General features: G+C 32.7%; 1 protein-coding gene across 1 annotated transcript in view; it reads right to left on the bottom strand.

The window, feature by feature from the left end:
• The window catches only part of LOC127701785 (fibropellin-1-like), an 85,949-nt gene that overhangs the window by 8,776 nt on the left and 60,811 nt on the right, over nt 1-16,362 (bottom strand). The window contains exons 11-13 of the mRNA XM_052205750.1: nt 15,453-15,566; nt 14,261-14,374; nt 13,913-14,026 (exon numbers count right to left, since the gene is read on the bottom strand). Coding sequence (XP_052061710.1) covers nt 13,913-14,026; nt 14,261-14,374; nt 15,453-15,566 — 342 coding nt within the window. The remainder of the gene's footprint in view (nt 1-13,912; nt 14,027-14,260; nt 14,375-15,452; nt 15,567-16,362) is intronic.

The raw sequence follows: 16,362 nt of genomic DNA, 5'->3' as shown, positions 1-16,362 counted from the left end.
AGTAAAAAAAATGTAAATTATAATGATATCTATTATAACAGTGAATTTGATTAGTTACTCTAATAAATAAGAAGTGTCATTTGGTTTTTTTGTTGTTTTTTTTTATATTAAAAAAAGATATGCTAATGAATTGGAATTCAGTATTAAATATTGATAAAAATATACTTGGGATGAATATTGTTGTGAAAAAGAATACATAAATTTATAGAGTAATTCAGGTATGTTTGTTTTGATCGTTTTTCATTTTTTGTCATGGCATTGTCAGTTTGTTGTCGACTTATTAGATTGAATTTCCGTTTCAAATCTTTCTACTCTCTTTTGTTAATGATAGAAAAAGTTTTCTCGTTGCTGATAATCTATAGTTACCTAATGTGGTATTTTATATACATTTAAGATATTTCCTCATGCACAATATATAAATAACACATAGCTGAGAGGGTGATAGAGCAGATTGTTACCCCGAGAAAACATTGTCAACTGAGGCGAAGCCAAGGTTGACAATGTCTTTTCGAGGGGTAACAATCTGCTCTATCACCCTCTCAGATATGTGTTATTTAATTTATTATACTGAATGTTCTGTTATTACTGTCTATTGAGTTTCAAATTAAAAGAAATACACTATGACGTCTTGTACATAACAACCATCCGTATTCAATAAAGCGCACATTTGATCAAGCGTCTCCGTGAAGGGTAATATAGTAAATTGTCTCTCTCGTATCAAACCAATCAAAGTCTTGCATTTTGACATGAATTATAATAACACTAATTGTTTAATGGTCTTCTTAATATTCTGCGTCAGTACTTACAAAAAGTGATCTTTCGCTGTGATTGAAAAACGGGAATGCCGTACTGATATGAATTTCATTAGAACTTCCGTCGTCGTTTTTATGTAGTTGGTTGTCACCATTAGAGGAGCCATACGGATAAAACATTCCCAGTGGAATACACAAGTTTGTAGGAAGTACATACACACACACAAACCATAGGAATAAACTTTTCATGTTTTAAGTGAAAATTGAAAAATGCGTCAAGCAGACTTACATTTTATATATGTATGACTGGACTGTAGAATTGCATATTAACCAATAAAAACTCTTTAGGATGACAAATCCTTATCTTAGCATTGGGGTATTACACCTCATCAGAGGAAAACATGTACAAAATCCTTCATGGAAAACCTTTCAATTACTTCTTGGAAAAAATGCCCTTCTTAATTTTACTTATCATTCTAAAAACATATTCTCCGCGATTGCTTTCTGTTCTACTGTTATTATAAGGATTTAAGATATTACTTACATCTTGTCATTTGATGTTTGATTAGCCTACACTTTCTGTTTTTATTAAATAAAAAGGTTTAAAGGAACTGATTTAGTGTTCATATCAATGCAACACAATAAATCAGATACGCAAATTGTCCTTGTTATTAGACGGTAATGTATTAAATATACATAAACGAGTAGGTTAAAAATTAAACTTATGACACATTACACACAATATGTTTGGTAGCTAAATACAAAAAAGGAAAAAGAAAGATTAAACTAAAATATTTATCAACAAAAAAATGCATTCAAGACAAGGTCAAAATCATCCATGACAAACTTCACCTGAATTGAAACCAGAGGTCTGATAAAGTCATCACTAATTTATTTATATAATGACGCTTTACACAGTCTACGTTTTCGAATTTATGCAGGTACAATAATGCTGGCTATTTCTAAGATAAAGCTATATGTCCATCAGCAGTACTATTGACCAAGTGGCGAAATAAACTAATAATTTTTATTTCTTTGCCCACATTGGATATTTCTATAATTCACCAACACCGTCAAAAACAAAAAGTAACGGTCATCAAAACATGAATATTTGACACTTACCAGCACGCGAAACCTTAATTTCAATCTAGTTACATTATTTCTTATTTAACAAACTGCAGTTATAATGTATATTTCAAAAATGCCATTAATTAAGGGAGGATGCTGACACTGAGACCATCTTAAGATTATATAAATAACACATAGCTGAGAGAGTGAATGAGCAGATTTTTAACCCGAGAAAACATTGTCAACTGAGGCTAAGCCAAGGATGACAATGTCTTTTCGAGGGGTAACAATCTGCTCTATGACCCTCTCCCATATGTGTTATTTAATTTATTATACTGAATGTTCTGTTATTACTGTCTTTTAAATTTCAAATTCAAAGTAATAAACTACGTCGTCTTGTACATAACAATCATCCGTATTTATCAAAGCGCACACTTGAGCAAGCGTCTCCGTGAAGGGTAATAGAGCATTTGCCATGTGATAGAGTAAATTGTCTCCCTCGTATTAACCAATCAAAATCTGGCATTTTGACATGACGTATAATAAAAGCTAAATAACCTCAAAGATCTACAAACAAATCATAAAACTTTCTCAGCAAAAACAACACGATATGAACAAAAACAATGACTCAAAGGATGTTTGCGAAAGGGAAAGATATATCATCTAGTGTACGCATTAAAAATATCTGCGAAAGATCAAAGCGAATGGGAGACATTGAATTGATACTATTTCCTCTTACTAGATAAGTTAAAGCTTTTTGACTATTTAGTAAGCATCTATCCCATCAAACTTGAAATAAAGGAAACCACAGATACAGTTATGTCTGACTTATATCTTGTCTTGCAAATAGCAATTGGCAATAAGGGTCGGTAGAGAATATAACTTTACGACAAAAAAAAAATTAAATTCAGCGTTGGAACTGAGAACTTTCCATTCTATTAAGCAACATTTTTGCAGCGCATGGTTGACCGTTTTGTAATATCTGTGTCAGAGATTGCCACGAATATGTACAACTTGTTGTAACCACAATTCCGTCCTCTTTTCCTCTATTAAGTCGCCACTAAATGCGACTTACCAACCCATGTATGCTTGGCCATGAGCAACAAGACGATTTTTGCTAGTGCATCAGGATGTTTTAAGCCTTGCTGATATTATTAGAGTTGGTGTTGAGCAGTCTTTAGTTTTTCGTTTAGTGTTTTTGTTGATGTTTTTGTTTGTCTTTTCATCAATTTCTTTCTTTTTTGTCATTGTGTTATTAGTTTCTCTTCAACCTACGAATTTTGACTGTTATTTTGGCACCTCCGCCTCTTTGTTATCTTTGTCTACGCCTCTTTGTTATCTTTGTCTACGCCTCTTTGTTATCTTTGTCTACACGTTTGCAAACAAACTACGAAACATTTGTAACAATAACATTAACGAAACCAATTTTTTTGCACCAGATGCGTAATTCGACGATAAATGTCTCTTCTGTGATACTCAAGGCAACAATATTTATAAATTCTAAATTTATAAAAAGATGAGGAGCAATTATAAACTGAAAAGGACAAAAAGTATAGCCAAAGCTGGGCAACAAGGTACAAGAACAATAAAGGAAGCACAAAATATATGCAGATTTATTTCTAATTTTGTATTTACATTAAGGTTCATTGCCTTTGATGACCACTTGTGCAACTATACATTTTCCGTGTACTAAATCCACTGATAAGAATCCCGCTATGAAAGTAAGCAATTATATTCATTTCTTTGTGTCAAAAACACATTTTGTTGATTATCGCTAAATGTTTAAAATATGGGATGTTTATTTATATAGCGGAAATCAAGTTCTAACCATTAATTGTTTGTAATCCTTAAAGAAGAATTTTAAAGTAGATCATGTGACTCACACGTACGTAATATGATTCTTTCAAAGGATGCATACGTGTTTGAATGTCAATAAATGTAAAACATGCGAGGAACTTTCATATTACAGAATGAAATTTGAAGAATGAACAATTGTTACAGCGCGCAACTCAGTTAACGCCTGTTTAAATCAATTAAATGTATATTTAAGTTACAATGTTTCGTTTCAAACGCCCAATTGAACGTATTTTGAATGTGCTTTCACATCAGTAGAACATAATCAAAGTTACCAGGCTTACAAATTGGCATACCAGACGTGCGTTTCGTTTACATTAGACTAATCAGTAACGCACGAATCAAAAGTGTTGGAAGACCAAATCAGTCAATCGTCATTTATCATCAAACACACTGTCCAGGCCGGATGCTATTTGTATGTTTCCATGCGTTGTTAAAATGATGTACGCATATTAGCACGACAGTTCGTCGTACGTTTCCTATGTCGAAATAGAACATGCTACCAAGTTCGTTTTCAAGACACCAGGGATAATAACAAACTCCTGTTTGGACAAAAAAAGCGTATGGCGAAAAAATCAATTCGCCTGATCTTTACGAACTAATATGAACCGTTAAACATTAGCAATTATTTATTTATTGAGATGAATAGATTTAAACATTTGCTCTTAATTTTATGTGTACTAGACACCAAGCATTGAAGCTCTGTTATATCAATAACGATTTTCTTCTTTTTTTATTTAATTCAATAAAAAATTCAAATAACATATATGAAATTAAATTTCTTATACTCGAAAACAGTCTTCCGTTAAAACCATGTTTACGTTCTGTAATATGATCCTTGTAAAATAATGATTGATCATGGTTATAAACCTAAATTGTCCGTAAAAGTAATATCTACCCCATGTATTCTTTTATTCGAACTCTGCGGGATCTCTAAATAGTTGCTTTTACCCGAAAGACATACATCAAGATTTTTACTTTTTAATTCTTTATTTACCTTGTATAAAGAAACGTTTTAATTTTAAAAACACTCGACAAAGCAGAAAGTGTCTAAATTTTACATTATTCCAGTATACACTCGGTGTTCCGAATATACTTATTAACAAGATCTTTTCCGGAGCACCTGTGATCTCCCCCGGATTTCAGGTTGATTCATGTTGCTCAGTCTTGGTTGGAATGAGAAAAGTGACATTATGTAATTCAAAGATACAACTCGTAAACAATAACTTACATTTAACACTATTATACCTACCGAATTAGACTATTTACCGGATTTGTAATAACACAAGCAACACGACGGGTGCCACATGTGGAGCAGGATCTGCTTACCCTTCCGGAGCTACTGAGATCACCCCCAGTTTTTGGTGGGGTTCGTGTTGCTTAGACTTTAGTTTTCTATGTTGTGTCATCCGTACTATTATTTGTCTGTTTGTCTTTTTATTTTTGGCCATGGCGTTGTCAGTTTGTTTTCGATCTATGAGTTTGAATGTCCCTCTGGTATCTTTCGTCCCTCTTTTTTAACACTATTATAATATTAAAAAGTGTGTCCTATACACGATTCTGACAGTTTGACTGAGTGTGGATTAACACTATTATAATATTAAAAAGTGTGTCCTATACACGATTCTGACAGTTTGACTGAGTGTGGATTAACACTATTATAATATTTAAAAGTGTGTCCTATACACGATTCTGACGGTTTGACTGAGTGCGGATTAATACTATTATAATATTAACAAGTGTGTCCTATACACGATTCTGACAGTTTGACTGAGTGCGGATTAACACTATTATGATATTAACAAGTGTGTCCTATACACGATTCTGACAGTTTGACTGAGTGTGGATTAACACTATAATATTAACAAGTGTGTCCTATACACGATTCTGACAGTTTGACTAAGTGTGGATTAACACTATTATAATATTAACAAGTGTATCCTATACACGATTCTGACAGTTTGACTGAGTGTGGATTAACACTATTATAATATTAACAAGTGTGTCCTATACACGATTCTGACAGTTTGACTGAGTGTGGATTCGCATAGCACGTGATACATGTATAGCAGATGACGCTGACCCTGTCGACTCATCCAGGCCTAAATTCTATTTATTTAGATGGGTTCGTGTTGCTCAGTCTTTTGTTTTCTATGTTGTGTTTTGTATACTGCTATTTGTTTTTTTTTCAACATTTTTCTTTTCTTACAATGGCATTGTGAGTTTGTCTTCGATTTATGAGTTTAAATATCCCTTTGGTATCTTTTGTCCCTCTTTGTTAATAAAATTAATATATTATTTTTTCTAGAATATTGTCTTTTTACAGAAAACAAAACAGAAATGAACATTATCTTAACTATAGACTATTCTAGACTTAACCAACCTTAATGAAAACTTCGACTTATATAAACATTGGTAGTAGTTAAAAATCACGAGGGAGGGAATTTTAACCAAGAACATATATATAACTTAAAGACCCTGACAATATTCATTCTCAATTAAAGATAACACCCATAAAATATATGAGGCTTATATGTCAGATGCGCCTTTCGTAGTTCTCTTTTTCTTTTGTTCTGTATGTCCATTAAGCCACAGGTTGGACAGTTGAAAGAGACACAGATTTCATCAAATGGAACAAGCTTTCTTAGAATGTTTGGTATTATATCATTTTTACCCCCTGTAACTGTAATCTGCAGTCACATAAACAAATATTCATGTAGTAAATCAAACGAAACACGGATAGAATATTTAACCGATGTAAATTTTATTGAATAAAGCACATAAAAAGAATAAACACTGATGTTCAATTAACTATACGGATATGTATCTATAATACTTTGATGAAAGGAAAAGTGAAATAATGTGAAAGTTTATGAGACACCATTCAAAAATTTAAATGGAAACCTGATATAAGTCACTTATCCTACTCAGTAAACAAGGACAAATATTTTAAAACTGAGAAAGATCTAGGTTACATATTGATTAACCTTGGGTAAATATATCTTTGGCTTTATTAGGATTGAAATTGGGAAATCTAGAGGACAAATGATACACAGGAAACAGAAAAATAAATAGAATGAAATCAACATGCAGGACAAAAACGATCAACAAACGAAATAAATATCTTTTCACAATACTACATCAAACAAATAAAACAACCTAATAAGAACATCAAGAGCCAAAATGGAGTTTGTTGACAATATAGCTCTCCATCAAACTAACAAACAAAAACAAATAGACTCATACTAACTACAATGCTGCAAAATAAAGATTTGGACACATTGACCATCAATAAACAAAAACAAATTAATACGAACAGAAAATGAAACTAATGAAGCTTAATACAATTCCTTTGATCCCTTTTTATGGGGTTTATATGTTATTGTTTGCTATGCATGCAATTTCTGTATCGATGTTGTCTATTCAAACTGGTAAATTATTGTTACCTTAAATTACTCAACGCCTCTACTAAATCCTTTTATATATACAAAGAATGAGATTGGGAAATTGATTGATTGATTGATGAATTTTTGGTGTTGACTGCAACTTCAACAATATTGGTTATTTCCTGGTGGTCTGTTTTTATTGGTGGAAGTAGCCAAAGTGTCCAGAGAGAACAACCGACATTCGGCAGGATATCTGACAATCCTAGTCAATTTCTATACGAGTCGACCGCACCTGAGTTCGAATTCAAATCATCAGTCTCGACAGGCTAGTGATACAGTAAATGAACTCCTTTGACCATTCTGCCACTGATGCCTCTCTGGGAATGTAACTGTATACAATGATATAGTATACAGAGTTCTTAATTTTAGATACGATCCATGATACTTGTTTTAATATATTTATTCTTAAGGATTGTCTATTCAACATTTCAAAAAGATCTTTGTCCTAACTTAAGGATTGTTCTAAACGTTCATTAACTTATGTTCTAATGTTTAAAACATAATAACTAAACTTATAATTACTATTTCCAGTTATTACCAATTATGCAATGTGGCCCTGCATCTTAGCGATTTTCAGATTTTGTTATAGAACAATTATATGCATTTTGTAAACTGATTATGACGTGTTTACTTTAAGTCCATTTGAAATGTACTGATTGATATATTAGTCTGGGAAGACATGATCTATTAGTTGATCTTTGTATTCTTAATTATCTAGTTTTTAATAACTGTAAGGTCGCGGTACCTTGTACTGTTAGTCTTTCCGTTAGTTTTCGTTTTGAAGCTACACATTTACTTAGTACAAAAATATAATTAAATGTACCATAGATGTATAAACCCATAGATATGGGTTTATACATCTATGAATGTACCAATATTCGGTCGCAATTCCGGAGTGTATATGTAGTACAAATCTATGTATATTCAGTTGTAGCATTTAGATGTTCGTCCACGATATTTCCTTTATTCAAAGTATAATCTTTCTGAACATTGAAATCCTGATTTTGATTATCATTGTAAAGGGCGAACATCGTTTACAGTTTTGTGAACAGATGCAAAGCGATTTTCTAAAGTTTTTTTTCTCTTTATAAGTCACCAATAAAATGCGCTGGTGGATCATTATATTAGTCGTTATGAGACAGTAACAAACAACACCAACTATCAACCACCAACTCCTCTGAGACTTACAAGTAACACCGAACAGCGCTATCAGGTAGTTTTAACTCAGTTTTACATGGACACAACCCCCACCCCTGCTTAAATTAAAACACTAAATAAGACGTCATGTGACTTGGAAGGATGTGTAAATGTGCACGCTTATAGAGGAAACTAGTTAAAGTAGACACAGCTGTTGGTACCAAACATATTGTTCTGTTATTTGATATGTAATAGATAGATTTACATAACGTATATTCGGGTTCTACTTGAAAGAGAGGGACGAAAGATACCAGAGGGACAGTCAAAATCATAGATCGAAAACAAACTGACAACGACATGGCCAAAAATAAAAAGACAAACAGACAAATAATAATACAGATGACACAACATAGAAAACTAAAGACTAAGCAACACGAACCCCACCAAAAACTGGGGGTGATCTCAGGTGCTCCGGAAGGGTAAGCAGATCCTGCTCCACATGTGGCACCCGTCGTGTTGCTTATGTTATTACAAATCCGGTAAATAGTCTAATTCGGTAAGTCACATTCGTGAAAAGGGAAGGGTATTGTAGTTACGACATAAGGAACATATCCGATATCATCTGTGAAACGGTTATTCCATAACGGTCAACCAACTCGTGATGGCGTCCGTAAAATTTACGAAGGGATGATTTCAACTTCACCATTTGGAACTCTTGGTTTAATAGCTTCCTTGTGAGCAGCAATCCTCTATCAAGGAAATCATGATAGGAAACACAAGCCCGGGAATATCGTATCAATTGGGAGATATATACTCCGTATGCAGGCGCTGCTGGAATGTTGCTACATAGAAATGGAAAGTTCACAATTGGGAAGCTGAAATCATCTCTTTTGTCGTAAAGTTTTGTTTTCAACCGACCCTTATTGTCAATTTCTAGATGAAAATGTTAAGACTATACAATGTCTGTAAATTTCCTCAATATGCAACATTTATCCATCTTAGCGTATTCTCGCCAAACAACCCGTTTAACCCTTTTAAGCCCTCATTATAACAGTTGCGTATGATAATTTTCATACCAAAACATATTCAGCGGGACGACTTTTTTTTTGCAACGGGGAGGGGAAGAGGGGGGATGCGATTTGAATTTGGAACGTTCTTATTTCTCCTTAGGTCCAAGAAGCATGCGTTTGCAATGTTTCATTCAATGTTATACCTCCTTACTAAACAGTTTTGACATCAGGAAAAATTGGTCATTTTATTTAACTATTGAAAAGAATTCAATGCTATGTTTTCTTTTGTTTGAAAACTTTGATGTTAACCTTTCGTAATCTTTTTTATTTTAGTCTCTACTGTTTTAGACCCTCGGAGTTCAAGAGTTTGACGTATTGCATATTATTTAGAGACCTATTTATTATTGAAGACAAACCTACATTATTATGGGAAAAAAATGTGACAAACGGGGAAAAGACAAGCAACAGTCTACAAAATATTACATAGAAAGCTAATGACTTAGCAATACAAATCCCACTAAAACGAGAGTGATATCAAGAGCGTCCGAAGGACACAAACAAAAATACTGCGTTTTGCAAGTCTTTATTTTTTCCGAATTGTCTATTCATAAAACAAAATTTGAATATATTCTAGCTTAAATAAGTCTATATATTTGTTAGGAATCTCTCTGATGTCGGCATTTGATTATTCTTCTGCTGCCATCTTTATTAAAATATAGTTTGGAAAAATCGAATCCACTATGATCGGTAAAACAGTTATGATGTTTCTTTTGACACTTTCCGTTTTTCCTGGCACTGCTTACTGGTGTTTTACTTTTATCTTTGTCTCTTAACATATTTTCAATATTTATTGATTGGTCATTGTTTAATATTTCCGTCTTCTCTGGAACAATCCGATTACCTTTATTATTCGTTGCATTTAATAACATCCATGTTGTGTAACAAATAATAGTCATACACAATCCTATAATAGAACCTATGCTACCAATTAATAATTTGTTTGATTTTGGTTTTGGTTTCAGCTGATGAGTAAAGCAGGAGCATTCGGTATATTCCAGATCAGTACACAGCTGTAAGACATAATAAATGAATAACATTAAGTACATATGACATAATACGAGAATTTATTTATAAGAAAAACATATCAATAGTTTCAGGATATTTCGTCCGCGAGTGTATCACTTCTGTGTTAACATAAAATATCGATGATATGGTAATGTTTTTGTAAATTTTCTGTTGATAATAAATTGAATAATCCAAAACGCTAAGGTTTGTCATCATCAGGCATAGCTGGCCGCAGCCGTATTTGTCACAACGTTTGAATTTATTTTGTTTCCAATAATCTTCATCTATACTTAAGAATTTAATGCTTCTCTTTGTAAATTTTTGGGGCGTAAAAGCGTTGACCGAAGTACATTTTGTATGAAGCGCGGAAGCGCTTCATTCTAGAAATGTGTGCATGGTCAACGCTTTTACACCCCTATAAAATTACTAAAAGAAGCATTCAATACTTATAATTACATTTTTTTGCTAGGGTTATTAAAAATAAAATTTCTATCAAGTTTTTCTTTTATTTACCTGTGCACTTTATTGTGGAAGCTCGTGTTATCATGAATGTTACATTTCATTTTGATATCAAGGTTAATTTCAGAAAGTCGCGAGATTGCTGGTAGTCAATCAAAATAACGTATTATAATGAAACATACATGTAATGTAATTATTTAGTATTTAATTTGGCATCCAATTTTTTTTATTTGAGCGCCGAGTATTATGAAGAAGACACGCACGTCTGAGTTCTGAGATGTCAATTGTCTTATTTCTATAAATGTTTTACTTCTGTAAATGTCATTACCCAAATGATTTTGTGATTATAACGGCTTTTTTTTAGGAATGTTACGATTGTTGTAATTATATTTTACACTGGATATATTGTAAACCTTTCCAACGGAATGGTTGGAAACTAAATAAATGTCTCATAACATGATAGCCATAACAGACCATATATATATTCATCCAAAGGACTTTCTGCTTCGTTTTTAATTTTTAGTGTTAAATGGTTCAGAGTCAAAACAATGTTTGCAGGTAAGGCGAGATAGGGTGGCTTATTGGGAACTAGGACTTTAGGTATCGGAGAGGCATAAGTCAAACCTTATATCAATATTTTTATAAACAATTTTGTCACGCTCATATATAATATAGATGCATGCTCTGTAATGTGGCTTTTAATCTACAACTTTATAATGAAAAATCCAGAAAAAAAACATTTCAGGGATAAAGATGCTTAACAAAGTTAGATATAGTCCACCGTACGTATACATATTTTTAATATCAATTATTAAATGTCGTGAATTTTTTCCCTGTAGCAAGTGCTTCGCTCCTTATAAGATTTAAATAATTCACTTTGTTTGAAAATTTCCAGTTCATATTAATATGCAATGCTACAAAAACTAACTAGATTGCGAGTGCAACGGGTAAAATTATCCTGTGATAACAGCTGTTTTATATCTCAGTCTTTCTAAATGTGTTTCCATATAACTTTTATTGGAGCATCTGAGCTCATCCCATTCATTGGGTCGATGTTGCTAAATCTTTAGTTTTCTATGTAACATTCATTGGGTCGATGTTGCTAAATCTTTAGTTTTCTATGTAAGCTTATTTGGGCGTGTTCGTCTTTTCGTCGTTGGTTTGTTTATTTTGTTTTTTTTTTTTGGGGGGGGGGGGGGGGGGGGGGGTTGCCATGGCGTTGTCAGTTTTTCTTTGCCTTATTTGTTTTGAATGGTCCCTTCCTAGCTTTTGCCTATTTTCTAAAGATTATTCTATAAATAATTTTTTGGGCACGGAAATTTTATTATTTGTTTTAAGTTAACGTTGCATTAAACCGGACAAAAAAGTTTGCAAATGAATCCAGTCTTAAAAATATCTAGATATTTCTAAAAACAAAATACTTTAATGTACCGTTTTATTACCTGGGTTTTATTAATTTCTTTAAATTCACATCTTTCGCCATGCCAAGATTCTAAACATTTACATGTGAATCCGCCATATTGATTTGTACACATGCCATTATGCAGACAAGGACTTGATGAACAACGATTTATCCCTTTCAATAAACAATATACAGAAATTTGAATTGTACAAAACCAGCTCGTTTAGTATACACTCATTTCAAAATATACAAACAGATTCTTGTCCCATTAACATCCTGTTAATTCCTGCCAGTTTATAGCCATTTGTGACGCAATACTCTTTTCGTTCTATTTATAACGCCCTACCATCATCTACGACTACTACTTAAATTCATGTTTTAGCAATTCCTTTCGGGTCATTGCTCGTTTGTACGGGAGCAATTTTGTCCCCTAAAAAAGTAAAATAACGAAAATACCGAACTCCAAGGGAAATTCAAAACGGAAAGTCCTTTATAAATAAAGTCAGCAGTAGTATACCGCTATTCGAAATTCATAAATCGATTGAGAAAAGAACAAATCCGGGTTTCAAACTAAAACTGAGGGAAACACATCAAATATAAGAGGAGAACAACGACACAAAAGAAACTCAACACTAAAATGCAACACACACAGAAACGAACTATAATATAACAATGGCCATTTTCCTGACTTGGTACAGGACATTTTAAGAAAAATGGTGGGTTGAACCTGGTTTTGTGGCTAGCTAAACCTCCCGCTTTTATGTCAATGTTAAATATAACATTAAAATGACAAGATTACATGACAGAACTACAATACAAATAAATGGGAGAACATACAGGACAGACACACACACAAATAATAGCTACCAAAAGGTACAAGGCTTATAATTTAATACGCCAGACGCGCGTTTCGTCTACATAAGACCCATCAGTGACGCTCAGATAAAAAAGTTCGAAAGCCAAAACAAGTACAAAGTTGAAGAGCATTGATAACCAAAAGTTCCAAAAAGTTGTGCCAAATACGGCTAAGGTTATATGCCTGGGATAAGAAAATCATTAGTATTTAGAATAATTCATACTTTTGCAAACAGTAAATTTATAAAAATGACTATATAATAGATATAAATGTTAACACCGATGTGGTGACTAACTACAAAATAAAAACGAATACATAAAACAACCTAAATCAGCACATAAAAATGGCACAGCCGAACAACGTATTATATGTTAGCCGAAGAAATCGACGCACAATGTGACGTCACATTTAAATTTAATATTTAATAAAATGGCAAAATCAAAAGCTCAAACACATCTAACGAATGATCTACAACTGTCATATTCCTGACTTGTTACAGGCATTTCCTTATGTAAAAAATGATGGATATAACCTAGTTTTATAGCTAGCTTAACCTCTCACTTGTATGACAGTCGCAAAGAATTGCACTATATTGACTTTCATCGCCAGAAAATCATTTACAGTTGAAATGATTGACTTTGCCTTTTCCATGAAAGAATAATTTTCTCATTTCAAGGTCAAGGACTTTTCTATAACTACATTCTGTTTTCCATATTTTATGTTTGCTTCAAATTGAATTAAATGTCAAATTTATATAAATTTGATAGTATAGTATGATGAGTTTATTCCCATTAGATACGATGTAAGATTATAGCATTATATATCAATACGACTCAGGGTGAATAAATGACTTATGAACTTACATTTTTCACAATGCTGTCCGAATGATTCATTTGAACAAATACATTGATAACCATCAGGAAGATCCACACATGTTCCATTACTTCTACAGGGATTACTTTGACATTCGTCTATCTCTGAAAATTGATAATGTTTAAATCATTTGTATCAAACAAAGCAAAAACAATTGCATGTTTACAAAAAAAAAAAGATTGTTAACTAAGAAAATGATATATGAGCGATCGAATAAATTTATTCTTTACAATTACTTTAGAAAAATGCTCATTTTAAATATATTCATATGTGAATGGTATGAAAATATTATTTGCGAGTGGAAAACGTTAAAGATTTTTTTTCTTATTCCTACTAACCTGTCTGACATCTGATTCCGGTATACCCAGATAAACAGGCACAGTCCCATCCGGGTGTTTTATCAATACATGAAGCATTATTGTAACATGGATTGCTCTGACATTCATCAATATCTGAAAAACAAAATATCTGATTTTTTTTAGATGTTCATCTTCACAACAGTAGCCTTTATTATTGTTTTTCCTTACTTACGTTTTGATGTCTGTGGTGTTTCTTCAGGTAAAATTTGTTCTTGAAAATCTTAGGTAAGAGATATATCCATTCCATTTTTGCGTTAATCCTTTATCATCAAATACGATTTAAAATCTAACTTTATTAGGAGTGATATAGCGAATGTCTGATGTAGAGCAGGAAAAACTTATCTCTCCGGAGCACCTGAGTAAACCAAAATTTGCACAAAATACAATTTAAAAATAATGAAAGAGAGGCGAAAGATACCAGAGGGACATTCAAATTCATAAGTAGAAAATAAACTGACAACGCCATGGCTAAAAAAGAAAAAAGACCAACAGACAAACAGACAAACAACAGTACACAAAACACAACATAGAAAACTAAAGACTGAGCAACAAGAACCCCAGGTGATCTCAGGTGGTCCGGAAGGGTAAGCAGATCCTGCTCCACATGTGGCATTCGTCGTTTTGTTCATGTTAGCACAAACCGGGTAATACGTCTAATTCGGTAGGTCACATTTGGGAAAAGGGGAACGGGAAAAGATATTGAATCACATATATACACAAAGAAATAAGTCTTATTGAGATGGATTTTTACTACTATGATGTCATTAACCTGTCATTAGCACGGAACAAAAAACGCTTCAACATTATAATTTAACATCATTTTCATATTAAATTGAGACAAATATTGATATCTATCACCATCATAACTATTTTGAGCATGATGTCAAAAATAATATAGACCTATACATATATACATAACTGGTGTTGTTGAATATTATTTCTCGTACAATATCCCATTGTATGAGCTGATTATCGCACTAAATGAACTATAGTGGACACAACTGCATAAATCCCTTTATCGTATGCCAAAGCGTGCATACTAAACACTATGCAAATCTAAACATTACATGTTCTGTTTACCAGCGATATTGTTTTGAGTGTTTTTCAAATGAATATTGTACGCTCACTTGTGGTTGCGTTTTAAAGATTACTTCGAAATGATAACTTTTACCTATTTGACAGTTATCACCTATATATCCAGGCTGACAATTGCATACATAGGAATTAGCCTTATCTCTACATGTTGCTCCGTGCATACATGGATTACTCCCACACTCATTTATATCTAGAATAAAAATATAAAAACATCTTATTATTTTTTTAATATCTTTAATAAAACACAATACAAAATGAAAATAAAACTATAAATTCCGTGTTTTCGAAGTGCTTCTCTGTCATTAACTTCACCAGGAATGTTCAAACCGAAACAAAATGATTTTAAGCATAATACAGCAAAGAAAACATGATTTTACTTTTGACTCATAAAATACACAAAATTAAAATTGAAATTAAAAGGTAAATGTATTGCTTTCCATCGTTATGATAATTACATAGTTTTATATTTCTTTACACTTAAAGAAGGAAGGAAGGAGATTAAATATGAGAATCCAGTGAAACTATTGTGAAGTATCTTATCAAAACGACGGTTGAATGAACTATTGAAGAAACATTGTGAAAATTACTTTTTGTAATTTATATGAATACAATTTTACTGCAATTTTCATCTTTATCTTTATATAAGACTACAAATGCTGTGTATCTTCTACAGTGTAAATGTGGTAAACAGTATGTTGGCGAGTCAGAACAGCCATTTCACAAACGTATGAACGACCATCGTAGCGACTATGTATGCAAGCCAGACATTCCTCTCAGTCGACATTTGAGATCCCCAGGCCATACTAAGGCAGATTTCAATCGACTGACCATTACAAGCATAGACCACAACACTGCTTGTTCTAGGGAGGATAGACTCGCTCGGGAAAGATTTTGGATAAAAAAATTAAAAACTTTGGCCCAAATGGGATCAATGGGATGTGTAAATACGCAGCCTCTGTTGTAATTACTTTACCGTCGTCAAATTT

This window comes from Mytilus californianus, unplaced genomic scaffold (assembly GCF_021869535.1).
Source record: "Mytilus californianus isolate M0D057914Y unplaced genomic scaffold, xbMytCali1.0.p SCAF_5, whole genome shotgun sequence".
NCBI lineage: Eukaryota > Metazoa > Mollusca > Bivalvia > Mytilida > Mytilidae > Mytilus > Mytilus californianus.
Note: the sequence above shows the minus strand (reverse complement) of the source record. Positions and strands in the feature narration are given on the sequence as shown.